The sequence below is a fragment of the Eschscholzia californica genome, unplaced genomic scaffold (assembly GCF_041429995.1).
Source record: "Eschscholzia californica isolate CP2 unplaced genomic scaffold, dmEscCali1.0.p SCAF_4, whole genome shotgun sequence".
NCBI lineage: Eukaryota > Viridiplantae > Streptophyta > Magnoliopsida > Ranunculales > Papaveraceae > Eschscholzia > Eschscholzia californica.
Window position 1 is genome coordinate 17,352,690 of NW_028238461.1, and position 14,649 is coordinate 17,367,338.

The following is a 14,649-nucleotide window of genomic DNA, read 5'->3' on the forward strand; positions in this document are numbered from 1 at the left end:
TAGACTTGGGTCCAAAAGTGGGTGCTCATAAAATCTCTACACCTCCCTTCTTTTTTGGGTATTCTTGAACTTGGGCTTAGATGTTGGGCTTTGAATTAGAGACCAAGAGAGTGCCTCCATCCTTGTCTCTACATCTTCAAATTCTCACAGAGGACTAGAATATCCTCGGACTTCTTTCTTTCATATCTTCACCGTCCGAACTCCGAATTGAATACCGTTTTCACCGTCGGACTCGTCATTGACTATACTTGTCATTTGATTTGCTTGAAGTTTTTTTCTCTCATTTTCGGCACATGAAATGATAGTGATAATTCGCTCTCTTTATTTCAAATTACATGTTTAACTCCAAAATAGGTACCTAACATGAAAAACACATAAAATATTATTGATAACACTAGAAAATGACTAATTAGTCTAAGTTAGGCGCTCCAAATGTGACATTTTCGTGTCACATCAGTGCCCGACCCAAATAACCCTTATTTGGGCCTTTTACACTATCTTTGTCCAAACTTCTTTTAGGCCTTTTGGACATATTTATGGGTCCCACCCATGAATATATGTCTCATCCCCCTAATCATATCATCCGATCAAATCGACATTCTTTGGTGTAACCCGATGTAGGAACTGGTCGAAGTTAGCCGCGAATCACCCCGTGATTCGACGATCGTAGTTGATTTCTAACTAAACACTACGACCCCTAAATCGTCCGGACTTGATGATCTTCTTCATCAATTGTTCTATCTGATAAATTGCTCGCGTTGCATCTTTGGTCGAAGGGCATCTCCTTCAGTCTCTCACTTTTACTTAGAACAAGTGCAATGCTCGATTCCGGTGTCAATTGGTATACGATCTGATACGCCACATATTTCAGACTTTCTTAATCCCAAACACAGCTGTCAATCCAAATGATTAATCACTTAATCTATTTGAGCGTGACCACGCATTTTTCAATTGCTACTCATCAAGTGGCCTTAAGATACTTTTCCTAATTTAATTAGGATGACACAATCCATTCTTGTACTCCCACTCAGCTTCATGTCTATCATGGATGACCTAGTGTCCGTCTTTATAACCTCCTTTTACGGCGCGGCATTTAGCGGAACTAAAGTCAGACATTCTTTACATAAGATGAGTGAAGTACTCGTGTTTTGAGGATTTTCTCCAACTTTGTCAATGAGAGGTTTTGACGTTCATCATTCTTGATGTTCTCTCATTTGTGGGTTATCAAATGTATATTCCCAATAATACACCCACGTAGTCGACCTGAATACCCTATTCAGATTGTCCATGAAACCGCACTACTTTGTCGACCTCATGTGCTAGTCCTCGTAAGTCATTGTGTGACATGTCCAACTTTTTCACTTTTGTACTAAGAACTCACCCTAATTACTTCTCAAGCTCTTTAGGACGTTCTTTAGTTGTGGTTCAGATAATCTTATCTGAATTTGGATGTCGACGTATCTTTATACTCCAATATTCGAGATGTCTAATTGCTAATCATGTCCCACATGACCGATTTTATGTTCGAGGCATAAATATCTTTCTTTGCGTGGTTGCTCATCGGGGCATCCCAGACTCTGAATCTTGCTGAGCTCTATGTCATGAGACTTGGATCGAATTTCTCTCATAGAGTCTTTCGAGTTCGGATTTTAAGAGTTTTAGCATAGCAAGCTTCTTAACTTGGTTCTATCATCCTTTCGATCTACTCTCATATATCTTTGATGCCCAAAAAGCATATCATCCTTTATGGTTCCTTATTGAGTCAGTACTTAACTGTTTCCAATATCTTAATGTTGTTTTCAATCTTAGTATGTACACTGCATACCAAACCTGGAAAACGCGTTACTCCCACTTACCTTCTTGAAATCCCGAGGTTCAAGATCAAATATTTTGATAACCTCGTTGAATCGAAGATTCCAACTCTTGCATGCTTCAATCTACTAATAGATTTCCGAAGCATGCGTGTTTAACTAACTTCTAAAGTCGGTAACCTTTTACTTCCATAAATTTATTAGGGGAGACGGTTTCTGACTTTTATTATGCTAGTATGGACTTAAACTTGGTCTGAGGTAAAGATCTTGTTCATGATATGAATTTGTAATCTTTATCTCCTTGTCGAGTTTTCTCCTTTTGAAAACTAATTATGCGTCCAATGGGTTTTACTCCATTGACCAAATTATCAAGTTCCAAAACTTGATGAGATATGGATTCCATTTTGATCTTTTGACTCTAAGTCAATTTTCAGAGTTAGTTTCCGTCTCCGCATAGGTCTATGGCTTTTATCTTTTAACAGTAAGATTTCAATCTTCTGAACTAGATAGATAAGCTATTGACCTTAAGGGGTTGTGAACAACAAGTGGAATATTCTCAACTCCTTGAGATATTTTCGTTTCAGATACTTTCAACTTTTGAGAGTTCTCTTACGAATCTAATTTGTTTTGTGCCTTAGGTATTTAAAGTTAATCTAACTTTACCTTTTATTCCTCTTCCTTTAGGAACCGCGATTAACTATTATCAGCAGTTTTGTTGCTCTTGGTTGAACTTATTCGACATATACTTTTCTCATGACTTTTCTAATGGTCGAACTTATTCGACTTGTACTTTCTCCCAGTTATCCTTCTAACAATTAGTGTTTGGTCAGACTAATTATTGGAAGGAAACCATCACGAGCAACAACAACTTTGTTCTATGATCAGTCGTGGAAAAGTCCCAAAATTCTTCTAAAGAAATTGCGTCAGACTTGATAATTTTGTCCCTTGTAAACTTTTTACGTAGGCTTAGCTTTTAGATGGATTTGGTTAAGTGAGAAACCGATCGTTTCTAGAACATATCCAAAATATTCGGAAGACTGACTTAAACCCATAATCGATCGAATCATGTATAGGAGTGTTTGATTACTCCAAGTGGACCCGTCATCCATCAGATGTGTTCCATGGATTGAGTTGAGAAGTCATTTCTCAACTCTTTGATGGTTATCAAATTCTTGACTCAAATTTTCACCATTCGAATTGGATGACGTATATTTTCTTGTTAAGGTGATTCTTTACTTCGGTTTGTACTTTGTTTCAATTTTTCAAATATTCCGACTTACTTTATGACTTGTACGTTTCCGTACTTCATGAAGTTGTCAGAGTATGTATTGAAGAAGCTTTCGTTAGTTTCTGCAAGTAAACTTATAGGTCTGCATAATCTAAGTATGAGTCCTAATAGATTACTACTCTTATGCCTTTCTGAAAAATGGGGACTTTGTCAACTTAAGTGACAATGCTGGTTTTAACGAGTTTGAATCTTTTGATTTTAACCATTATCAATGTTAACAATTTCGATTCTCCATGAACCTTCAGTTAATTCATCACTGGTTTAGAACATTTGATGTTTCTAGAAGAAAGTGATCTCCACTATTAAGTTTTAAACTAGATCAATGTCTAAAAGAATACTTTGATCCCTTTCAGCATCCGTAGCAATATTTTTCCTGCTCCCTCTTGGATCTTTTTTCCTTTTAGTCAAGTATGTAATTCCATTGTGCTCCCACTGAGCAGCATATCCGGTTTTAAACACTTGATGAAGGGAATCTACGATACTTGATAGATTAACTTCGATAACAACTATACTGGAATCAGAATTCGCAATTCCATTCCTTTTGTCCTCCTGGTACTAAGGATAGTTTTCTTTTAAATGACATAGGCATTATTTTTAGAAACATTTACAGCAGTGAGGAACAATCTTGATCATGAGCTCGACAATCGATTTGCCTTTTTTGATCAATTGTTTGTCTCTCTTGACTGACCCTTTGTCTTTAGAATCTCAATAACTTTTCTTAGATTCGATGTTCCCGTGTGTTCTGTTCAATTGTTCACAACAATCTGAGTGACTCATCTAAGGTCTTGTCTATCTTGGTTCAATTGGTATTGAACTGGGTGATAGATGAACTCTGTTGTCATCTCTTATTGAGGGAAGTCTGAGTCGTTTCAAAGTCTTCGAACAAACAAGTCATATCGGAAATATGAAAACCTTTCAGTTCTTACTCAAGATAACCTTCAGATTGCCTTACATTAATGACTTGTACAGGAACTTCTTCTCAGTTTGTCTTAATGGCCGGTCATGCTAGCATCTATATTTCTTCCAAAGAGAATGTTCCATGATTGCTTGCAAAAGGCTTTTGACCTTATTTGGTATGAGTCAACACTAGGATTGGATATACATGGTGCCCGAGTCCGAATGGTTCGATACCCAGATTGCGTGGTAATTTAAGCAGATTCGAATGGGCACCGAACAACCAAATTTCCTCAAGTGCCCGCTCGATTTGTATGGATGTCCGAGTTGACAAATCGAAAATTTGCTCGGTCTGTCCAGACCGAAAAAGTAAGTGATCGTGGACTGCCTGTCATATCTCTTTCCCACCCCTATGTTTACCGCTAAGGCTGCCACTTCCAAGTTTCAAATTGCAGAGAAACGGTCATTAAAGACATTACACGAATTCCATCACCTTTTCTTGATTGGAGCGATCAATAACGGAATTACCGTGACCACAGATCTAGGGTTCAATGACCATTAAGGACTGTAATTCATCCTGAAGAGACTTAGGGTCCGTTTGTTACGTGGGAAAGTTGTTTTCGCAAGAAAGTCGTTTTTTCTGTTGTTTGGTATGGCTAAAAGTGTGACATGATGAAGATGGCAACCCTCTCTGTCTCGCCCACCTCAAGTTCCCGTCCATTATAAATTGATGAAGATGGAAACCCTAAACAATTGAAATCTTGTCCCAACCGATCAATCTGTATGGTTGTGATTAGTTCTATAAAATCAAGTTGAGCTATTCAGGATCATTACACCATTCTTATGGGTGTAACTCAACAGGAGTAGTTGGCTTTGGAATAGATCCATTGACAAACCAAGTTTGTCTTTAGCTCGGAGAGCCATTTTCGTTCCCGGAGACTAGGAAGTAATATCCGAAAAGAAGAGTGAGTGATCAACACTGTGGTATCCGAATGGCGGATATCAAATGCTGGAGTGGTTAGTGAAATAGCCCTTTCGAAGGTTTAAGTAGAGGTAGTAGTCATGCTAAAAAAAAAATCTAAGTAGCTCTAATACATTTTTTTTGGAAATGAACAGATTTTATCACCTTAGAAATTCAATATTCTTGTTGAAGCAAGACTAAGCTTTGAATATGGGGGAGGGTGACTCTTTTAATCTGTATTTGGTTTAAAACTGAAACCACCTAAATAGTTTAAGAAGCCACTTCATAAACAAGACCAACATTCATGAGACAAAGTGCAGCTAAAAACTACTCAGATCTCCAAACTAATAATAATTAGCTAAAGAAACTACAAAAGTCAAAGCCCAACCACCATAAAGACAACTTTTGTGCTAAAAAATTCAATTACAAGTTCTACTCGTACGAAAAGGAAGTGCAGAAAGCCAATTAATCAATAGAGAACAAAACCAACGTGGTTGCGGAATTTTCGTACAATTTTCAGAACAGGGTTTGAGACTAAAACTTCAATTTGTAACCACGGGCGATTTCCCTACAGTTGCAATATCCATTTTCAAGTTCCCTACAGTTGCTATCCATTTTTCCTCCGCTACTCGAAGGAATTTTCTCATATTTGTTGCATTCCAACTTACACATTGAAATGAAGTAGTTTTGGATGCAAAGTTGAACTTGTAAGAAGAATGACTTGATCTATTTTCTTCAGTCTAACGAGCTTTCGGTCCAAGCATAAGAATTGTTTAAGGAAAAATGTCAACGAATGATGCAATCACAATCTGTTGCGCAACATATTGTTTATACGAATATTGTACAAAGGTCAATCCTCGTGTTCATCTTCGCCTTCTGAATCTGCAAATCCAAATAGAGAAAAGCATTTCAAGAAGCATCACCAAAGACTAAAGCTATGTTTGGCGCGCAGGAACGGAACGCAAGTACCAGCAATTGTATTCTGAAATGATGTTTAGTGCATGGGAATGAGTCCTGGAGCAATGTTTTAAAATACGTTTTTATGCCTCAAGGCCTTCTGCTGTCACAAGTGTTTAATAGACAAAAAATACTAATGGGTAAAAGGCGTAAACTATTTCTTTGCAAGGAAAATGACATAAATATATAAAGATATAACATAACACAGTTTTTCTACTTTACTACCATAATAGAAATTCTCAAGTGTTTAATAGGCAAAAAAATACTAATGTTTTTTATGTTGTCCAACAAATCAAACACTTCAAATGCGCACATTTTTCTCTCGGGTTCAATTGCGTAGGCTTCAAGGCACCAACTGACTGCCTCGCCTTGAGGCGTGCCTTAAGGCGTACTGTCACGGAGTCAAAGTTTGGCCTAGTACTTTAACACTGTGCGGCACTTGTCTTAGCTTCCCTCCTAAGCACAAGTCAGCCTTTCCCTTATATGCCTAGTGTAACCTTGACTAGCTTGGCTATTCCCTACACCGAGTATGCTCCCAGAGAGATAGGCTTAAAGTATGCAAAGAACACTCTAACTCTTTGGACACTCAAACTCTCTTGGAGTGAACTCAAAGGTTACAAGTATGTTTGGCACAATTCTCAAGTCACTCTAACTCTTATAGCTCTCACTTGGAATCTTGGATCACTTCTTGGATGGTTACAAATGAGGTGGTCCACCCCTATTTATACTACAAGACCCATACAATGTATGGTTAAGATTAAAACACATGTCCCCAATCTAATGGCTAGGAAGTGTCTCCAGAAACCTTTTAGAGTGCTCCTAGTTGCTCCATAATTCTCTAGAGAATTCCTCCCTTGGCAGCCCATTAGTGTGTAAAACATTGCCCAAGAGGCTCAATATGATGTTTTCTTGAGTTCTTTAGCCAATTTTAAAGGCTCTCACCAAGGAAGGGGATGTCACATATGCCCATGGCCCGGCACATTGCTTAGCCAAAATTTTATGGGCGTGAGCGTGACAGTACACCTCGGAACTTTTTTAAAACATTGTCAGGAAGGATATCCGAAGAGGAATTTCCTTTCACCTAAAGAGGGAGTCCTAAACCCAAGGAGAGACTAGGTACGCGATTCCGTCTGCCTTGGAATCGTCAATCATATAATCTAAGGAAAACAATCAATCTTTGTCAACCATATTTCGGGCCAAGCCAAACAGTACAGTAAGTTATGCGATTATTGGGAATCATATTACGGATTACTATTCCTAGTGATCCCATTCTTTGCCTACGCACCAAACATGGCATAAGAGTTTAAGCATATTAGTACTAGTGTACTACTACTACAGATATATGGTAAAAAAACGTTAACTCTCTTCGGATATTTAGACAGTTGGGTAGATTACCATTGCAACTATCAAGGTTAAAATAGGTGTTTCAGGTGTATGATTACGCAAGTATCTAAAAGAACAACCGAAAGGAGTATTCCTTACCAGATCGAACATCATCACTAAGCTGGCCTCTCGCTTGGATTTGTTTTACAAGCATGCGAAAGATCAACACCCACCAATAAATATGAAGAACAAGCAAGCAGAACAGAAGAGTATTGAATACATAATAGCAGATTGGACCATCTACTGGGTGTTTCTCTCGATCCAGCGTCAAGACTACTTCATAGCTGTCGTAAGAAAAGAAAAACAGTTAGGATGGGAAGGGAAGCATAGCAAAATATGTCAACAAAACAAAGAGTCTTTTAATGGCTCACTGTCTTCATAAAATTTATTGAAATTCACTCTGAAACGATATAAATTTGTGATCCTTAAACAACTGACGCCTGCAAGTATGCCATTATGTCTAGTTGGAACCACCAATTAGAGCCACGTAAACCGTGCATTAGATTTAAATCTGTTGAAATATGTGTAAAATGGGTACTCATTTTAAGTACTTTTACCGTGTGACACCTTCCACATTCCAATTTGAGATTTTGATGCACATCTTGTGTACTTCACAAGAGTGTGTTAAAGAGTCTTAAGACCATTAAATGCCACTCGGAGTTCGTCTCTTTGGTGTATATTGTAACAATATTTGGTTCCAGAGTAAAATAACAAAACTGTAAATGACAATAAATGACCTAATAACAAAACAAGAAAATAAGTGTGCCACCATGTCCGCATTTTGACCTTTTTTCGTCACAATGTCAGGCAACTCTGGACGCGTCAGATCCCCAACACCAGTACCCATACCAACGACACATGCATCGCAATAGATAAGAACCAAAGTTGGCGCTAATATAACGATCATAATTTCAATTATACATTTTCGCTCTCACCTATATTAGGTACACCTATGTGGAAAATGACCAGGATACGGATTTTTCTTGGTTGGGTTTCAGATGCCATTACTTTAACATGTTTGGATCTTGAACTATGCTGCTCAATTTTACATACTTATAAGGTGTATTACTTTGTATGTTATGCAGCTAGTTATGCTCACCTTGTACTCCAAAGGACCCAAAATGGGTAGTATATAAGACGAAGTATGATCCACGATAAAACGAACAGAATGAAGGAAAAGCTAGCAAGCCCTTCACAACCACTGTATTTGGACATCTTCCCAATTTCCAGGAAAATGTCACTTGCATCATGAAGAGCTAAAACAACTGAACCAACACGAGCAAACCTGCCAAAAAGACATCCATATTTTAGGATGCAGAAGAAGCTATAAGAGCTTCTTGACAAATTATGATCTCTCAAAACTCCATAAAGTTGAACTAAGAAAAGCAAAGTTCACTTATTAGTGTTTAGAGGTGGTTTTTTATTCTTCTCTTTCGTTTCATTTACACATAACAAGATATATAAACTATTTCTGTAAATACCTCAATATGTAAGACAATACAATGAGAATTACAGTTGCCACATGATGGCCCATTGACACACCGAAGTCCGAACGCCTTGTTTCCCAAAAGACTAGAGCAAATATCGAGTATGTGTAGAAGCCAGCAGCATACATATATAATCCTTTCAGTTTCAATCTGCCAATAGGAGAATGGTTAGAGAATTTCGATATTCAAATGTTAACTACCTATTAGATAATGACTTCTCAATTATCATTAGTTAAAGTATCTTACTTCATCATTTGATCAGGCCAGACCTGATCTCCAGGTCCTACCCAAAAAGACTTGGTTTTAGTGAACCATGGCTCGTTGTAAGTAACAGAGAGAGCGAGAAGCTCAGCTGAAAGAAAATATATGCATTTCCATGCAGACTCCTTGAACTTATTGACCCTTTTTCTTCTGTCATCTATCTCCATATCCAGTTTCTGATGACCCACTCCAAGAATTAGTCTTCTTGCCACTTTCTGCAACAAGCACGTAAATTTTTAATTTTAACAAGATTTTGAGAAAATATCGGAGTTGAGAATTAGCATATTAAAATTCTAGTTAGTGACTCTGGTCGTGATTCCCATATGAGTCAAAAATGTTTTTGATAGAATAATTAGTATTTGTTTCCCTTAGTGTAGTTGAACTGTCTCAAGATTCGGTTAATGAGCTAAACTATATGTATTCACTTCCAGACATGATTTAACTAATAATATGACTGGTGAAGTTCGGAAACTCAGGGGAAGGATATACTAATTTCATATCACAGCAATGTTTTCTGAAACATCTCGTCGTAGGTTAAACTAACACAGAAAAACTACCATATCCACTAGACAATCAATCTTCAAATGGACAATCATTTCCAATAATTTGACATATACAAAATATTTGTTATTGCACTATAAAAAGATAGATCAAGTGATCAATCAATAGCTACCAAGAGTACGAAAATACTACTCAAGATCGTCTATCCAACGACCGCAATCACCGAGTCTTGAATCGCCTCAAGATCGGTCGCCCTTCCCGAGTATGTGATACATACATTATTGATAAAAAATTAGCTTCCGAGCTACTTTAAAGTTGTTGTCTAATTGAACTTTTACGTACACTTAACCATATGTTTCTTACGCTAGAAATCCGTGACTCATGGGGTCGCCATGGAATCGGTATGTCTACCCAAAAGTCCTATTCGGTCGACCATTTTGCGGGTGAATTAGCGGATCCCATCTACTTAGCTTATAAGATTACTTTTCCCACTGAATTCCTTTATCTTCTTCAAATTCGATAACTTTTCGTGTTTTAAGTTGAAGGGCAAAAACAATGTAACAGAACATAGTAGACCCCAACATTAAAACCTAAAAGAGCTCTACCATTGTATATACACCCAATTAGAAAACAAAATGTACCTAAAAATCAAAAAGAAGTTGGCTACATCATAAATTCCTAATGAAATCTGCATATAATCTCAATTAAATTATCTTTTAACTTCAAAATAAATGTAAAATATTTGTTTAATTTCCCCTTAAATGAAAGTTAAACTAGTTTTATGTCTAATTTAAGAGATAAATCATGGAATCAACTATCAAAAATATATTTGGGTTTTCATAAAATGGAATCTAACAACTATTATTATTCATCATAAGACCATGAATGTACTTTGATGATCCATTATTTGTATTCTAGAGAGGGAAAGATCACAAAATCATGAAGACAAATGAATCAAGTATAAGTAAATAAAATTATAGAGAGAGAGAGAGATTGAATACCTCAAATATGAATCTGTCAAGGAAGAATCGAATAGAAGGGAAGAAAAGAGCAAAGAAAGGAAGAACAACAAAATCTTCATACTGTGGGTAAGATTCCATCTCCCAAGAGATGAAATCAATGGATTCCATCATACCCATACTTCTAAATCAATCACAAAGTCAAAAATTCTTCACAGATTCAACTGAGATCCACATTGGTTAATTAATCAACAAACAGTCCTGTAAAATTTGACTTCAATAAACAAGAACCCACTCTCTCTCTCTCTCTCTCTCTCTCTTCTTATCTTTCTCTCTCTAACTCACTTTCTCTCTCTACCTCAAAGAGAGAAATCTCGAGAGCTACTGACTGGGAGAGCCGGAGAAGGAGAGAATTTTTCTTTATTCCGGAATTGTCCTTCCTAATTCAACGTATCTGTAAACTTTTAGTCCGGATTCATCGGACGGTTTAGATTTATTTATAACAGCAATTATCTACACATAGCTGACTTTGTATTTGATTATGGACCGTTAGATTTAGTTCATGATTTTTTTTTTTGGAAGTTTTTTTTTTTTTTGGAAGTAGTTCATGATTATTATTTATAAAAGATAGGAATAATGAAATGAGATCTAAGTTAAGTAACAAAAAATTTATGATTGTCAGCTCGAGCGGATGATGAAGTAATTTATAAGTGGTCCCAATTTCCAAGGACAGAAAATCTATAAAAAACAAGAGAAGAGGAGTGGTGTGATTATAGACCTAAATTGGACAACTACGCTATTTGGGTTTAAAACCCAAAACTATAATCATATCAGTTTGTGGGGTGGGTGCTTTCATTATGCATTTCTCTCTCTCTCCACATATTTGTATTTAGTTTAGGAAATTTAGGTGTACCTGATTTTTTTCTAATTTCAAGGTTTTGGAAATTTAACTTTACAACTTGTCCTTGAATATGCAATTTTAAATGGGTACCTATTTGGGCATCCTTAGTATTGTCTAATTGTTTATCATTTACCTCTTAATCTTTCATCTCTCACATTTGAGTACCACTTCCTCATCTTAGCACCACTAATTCCAACCACACTCAACTCTGACCACTATTGTCATTTCTCTTTCTTTTTTTTCTCTCTTATTCTCTCTCTTTTTTTCTTCTCTCTTGCCTTTTCTCTTTTTGTATCTCTTTCTCTTTCTCTCTGTCTCTTGTCCTTGTTCCCTCTCGTGTTCTTTATTTTCTTTTTGTCTTTCTATCATTCTTCCCGCGAAAAATAAGATTTCTTTCGTCGAAACTCTTTCATCTGAAACGAAAGGATCTTTGATGACGGTTTCCTGATCGGTCGACCACGATATATAGAGAATATGCTTCGTGGACGGCCATACCCGAACCCTCGATCTAGGGTCTAAAGTAAAAAGTGAGAGGAGTTTTCCCTTCATCTTAATTAAGAGCAGCAATAACAGTGTTGACTCGTGGAAATAATAAAGATGAAGGTGTGTCCACCATCGCCTTCATTATGTACGTTAGATCTAGGGGTGTACTCGAGTCGAGCCGAGCCGAGTAGTAAGATGTTCAAGCTCGGTTCGTGTATTTGATTGTCGAGCTCGAGCTCGAGCTCGAGCTCGTTCGAGTAATTGTCCATTTGTTCAAGCGCGGTTCGTATAAGTTTGAAAGAGCTCGAACTCGAGCTCGCGTTATTTTTAAGCTCGTTTATCAAAATACTTCAAATTAAAACATTCTAAATCATCAAAATACTTCAATGATCATTTGTCACATACAATAATAATGATTAATGATTCATATTCCGATAATTTTTTAATGGTTGATATTTCATGTACAAGTTTCAATACTAATACGTAATTATGTACTATACTATGATAAGAGTATGTTAAACGAGTTGTTCACGAGTAGCTCGTGATACACTAAAGAATGTTCAAGCTCGGCTCGTTTATGCAAACGAGCTTGATTTTGAGCTCGTGTTAAGCTCGGGCTCGTTAATATTCGAGTCGAGCACGAGCAATAGTCGAGCCGAGCTCGAGCAGCTCGTTAAGAGCTCGGCTCGTGTACACCCCTAGTTAGATCTCTAGAGAGGGGAAGAAAAGAGATTAAGAAATGGGTAGAAAGAGAGGGGGAGGAGGAGGAGAATAAGAAAATGTATGGTGGTAAGTTGTGGTCATTGGTCGGAAATGGTGTTGGTGATCGGAAGTGTGTTGTGGTGGAGGCGAGGGAAGATGAAGATTAAGGGCAAATTTCAATCAAATAAAGTTTTGAACTAAAAATCAGGATGCCCTAAGTCAATTTTAGTTAACTTAGTTTTTATTCCATAGAGACTGTTTAGGATGCCCCAAAGTCGTGGCCTTTCAAATATCTCATTATACGTCTAATTGAATTTACCGAAAAATCAGTCAAGATTTAGAACTGACTATATGTTTACACACGGGCTTCTCACATGCAATTACGAATAAGTGTATTTATGCTATAAGATTGTGTCAGATGGTAAGACTTAATTTCTGTCAAAAACCTATCTCCAACACAACACTATATTTGGAACTCTATAATGACATAAAAGTAGTTATTTAGATATTCTTATGAGGGATTTGAAATTTAGAGCATATCGAGTGCAAAACTCTAAAAATATTTGTTAGTCTTTTGTCAAGTCTTAATTGTGATACTCACTTCTAGATGACATAAATAGAGATTCTCATTATTTTTTTGTCTCTACTACAATTTTTAAAGTTGTTTTGTTTATTTATGTGACATGATTATATTCATAAAGAAATAATTAATTATTTTAAAGAAATGTGAAAACATAATTTTTTTTTTAATTCAACTATTGATGAGTTGAATTTAAGAAAATGGTCCATGGATTTTAGACCCAAAATGATATTCAAAAAGGGAATAGGATCCAATCTTCCCAGAATAAGGGATTTTAGTCCTTTTTCATTTTGGACCCTAATACCTTCTTATAGATAAAACAATTTCCGTCAATATCCCAGATCAATTCCCGCCAATTTTTTCCTAGATTACAGACCATATATTTTGCAACACCAAAATTACCGTGATTTAGGTTTTAAATAAGGAAACAGTTTTATTACTTTCTCTCTTACTTTCAATATTAGAAAACAAATCTCTGTTTCTCTCTCTTCAAAAAAACGAAAGAGTCAAACCCCTGAAACCCTAGAAATCGAAAAGCTAGCTCGCTCTCTTCAATTGTCCCTTCTCATCAATCGTCAAACTAAAAAGATCCAGGTGAAAAAACCGACCAGTTCTCTTCAACCTTGTTTCTTTTTGAAACGGTCAGGTTCTCTTCAAGACTTTGGTGAGTTTTTAGAAGATTTTTTATTTATTTTTTTCTCTTTCTGGGTTTAGGGTTTATGTTGGTCCACTGATTTTTTGTTTTTTTTTGTAAACAAAACCGTGTTATGTATGATGACAATTACTTTTAGGGGTTTTGGATCTATGATTTCTGTTTTGATTTCATCGATGGGATGGAGAAAGATCTAGCTGGTCTTAAACCAGAAAAGGTACATATTGATGGAATCAATACATGTTTCTATTAGAAACAACGCATATTGATTGAAATTTTTTCACCTATATATGTTGTCCATTGCAAATAATGTATATTGTTTAATACAAAATACATGTTGGTACTGTTTTTGTTTAAAACAGTATATAAATAATATGTTATTTATTAGATATTTTACATCTTACATTGAATATATTCATTAATGTTATTCATTTGATACAGGTAAGTGAGAGAGTTGTTGATGAAGAAAGTGATCAAGAAATAAATTTGTTGAAGTAGGTGGTTCTTGATTTAACTCGCGATTGAAGTTCATTGTCTCCATTATATTCATACGAATTGCATCAAACATCGTTGTAATTAGAAGTATCCTAGCATGTCGAATTTGGTTGTCGAATGACTCTGATAGTTATGAAGATATAACAGTGTACTTATGTAACAATAATAGATTAAGAAGTTGTTTAGGATTTATCTGAAATGTGCACAAGTCGATAAATTATGATATGCACACTAGAAATAATGTTTCCTTATTAATAAATAATGTATAATTTATGAACAATTCACTATGGGAAAACATGTTTTGTTTTGTAAACGTAAGAACGATAATTATATG

General features: G+C 36.1%; 1 protein-coding gene across 1 annotated transcript; it reads right to left on the minus strand.

Annotated features, from left to right (window-relative positions):
- Positions 1-5,291: 5,291 nt before the first annotated feature.
- LOC147543302 (ASC1-like protein) lies at positions 5,292-11,131 on the minus strand. The gene is made up of 6 exons (XM_086634420.1): positions 10,545-11,131; positions 9,028-9,257; positions 8,776-8,931; positions 8,394-8,579; positions 7,394-7,578; positions 5,292-5,836 (listed from the first exon to the last, which is right to left on the minus strand). The coding sequence occupies exons 1-6, from the start codon at positions 10,680-10,682 to the stop codon at positions 5,805-5,807; spliced, it is 927 nt and encodes a 308-aa protein (XP_086490546.1). The 5' UTR covers positions 10,683-11,131; the 3' UTR covers positions 5,292-5,804.
- Positions 11,132-14,649: the final 3,518 nt, after the last annotated feature.

Excerpts from the sequence above, each read along its gene's own strand:
- LOC147543302 (XM_086634420.1), bottom strand. The coding sequence starts at position 10,682 with ATGGGTATGATGGAATCCATTGATTTCATCTCTTGGGAGATGGAATCT. Across the intron at positions 8,580-8,775 it reads GTATTGTCTTACATATTGAG|GTTTGCTCGTGTTGGTTCAG; the intron begins GTATTTACAGAA and ends TCTTTTTGGCAG. Across the intron at positions 5,837-7,393 it reads TAGTGATGATGTTCGATCTG|ATTCAGAAGGCGAAGATGAA; the intron begins GTAAGGAATACT and ends TTGGATTTGCAG.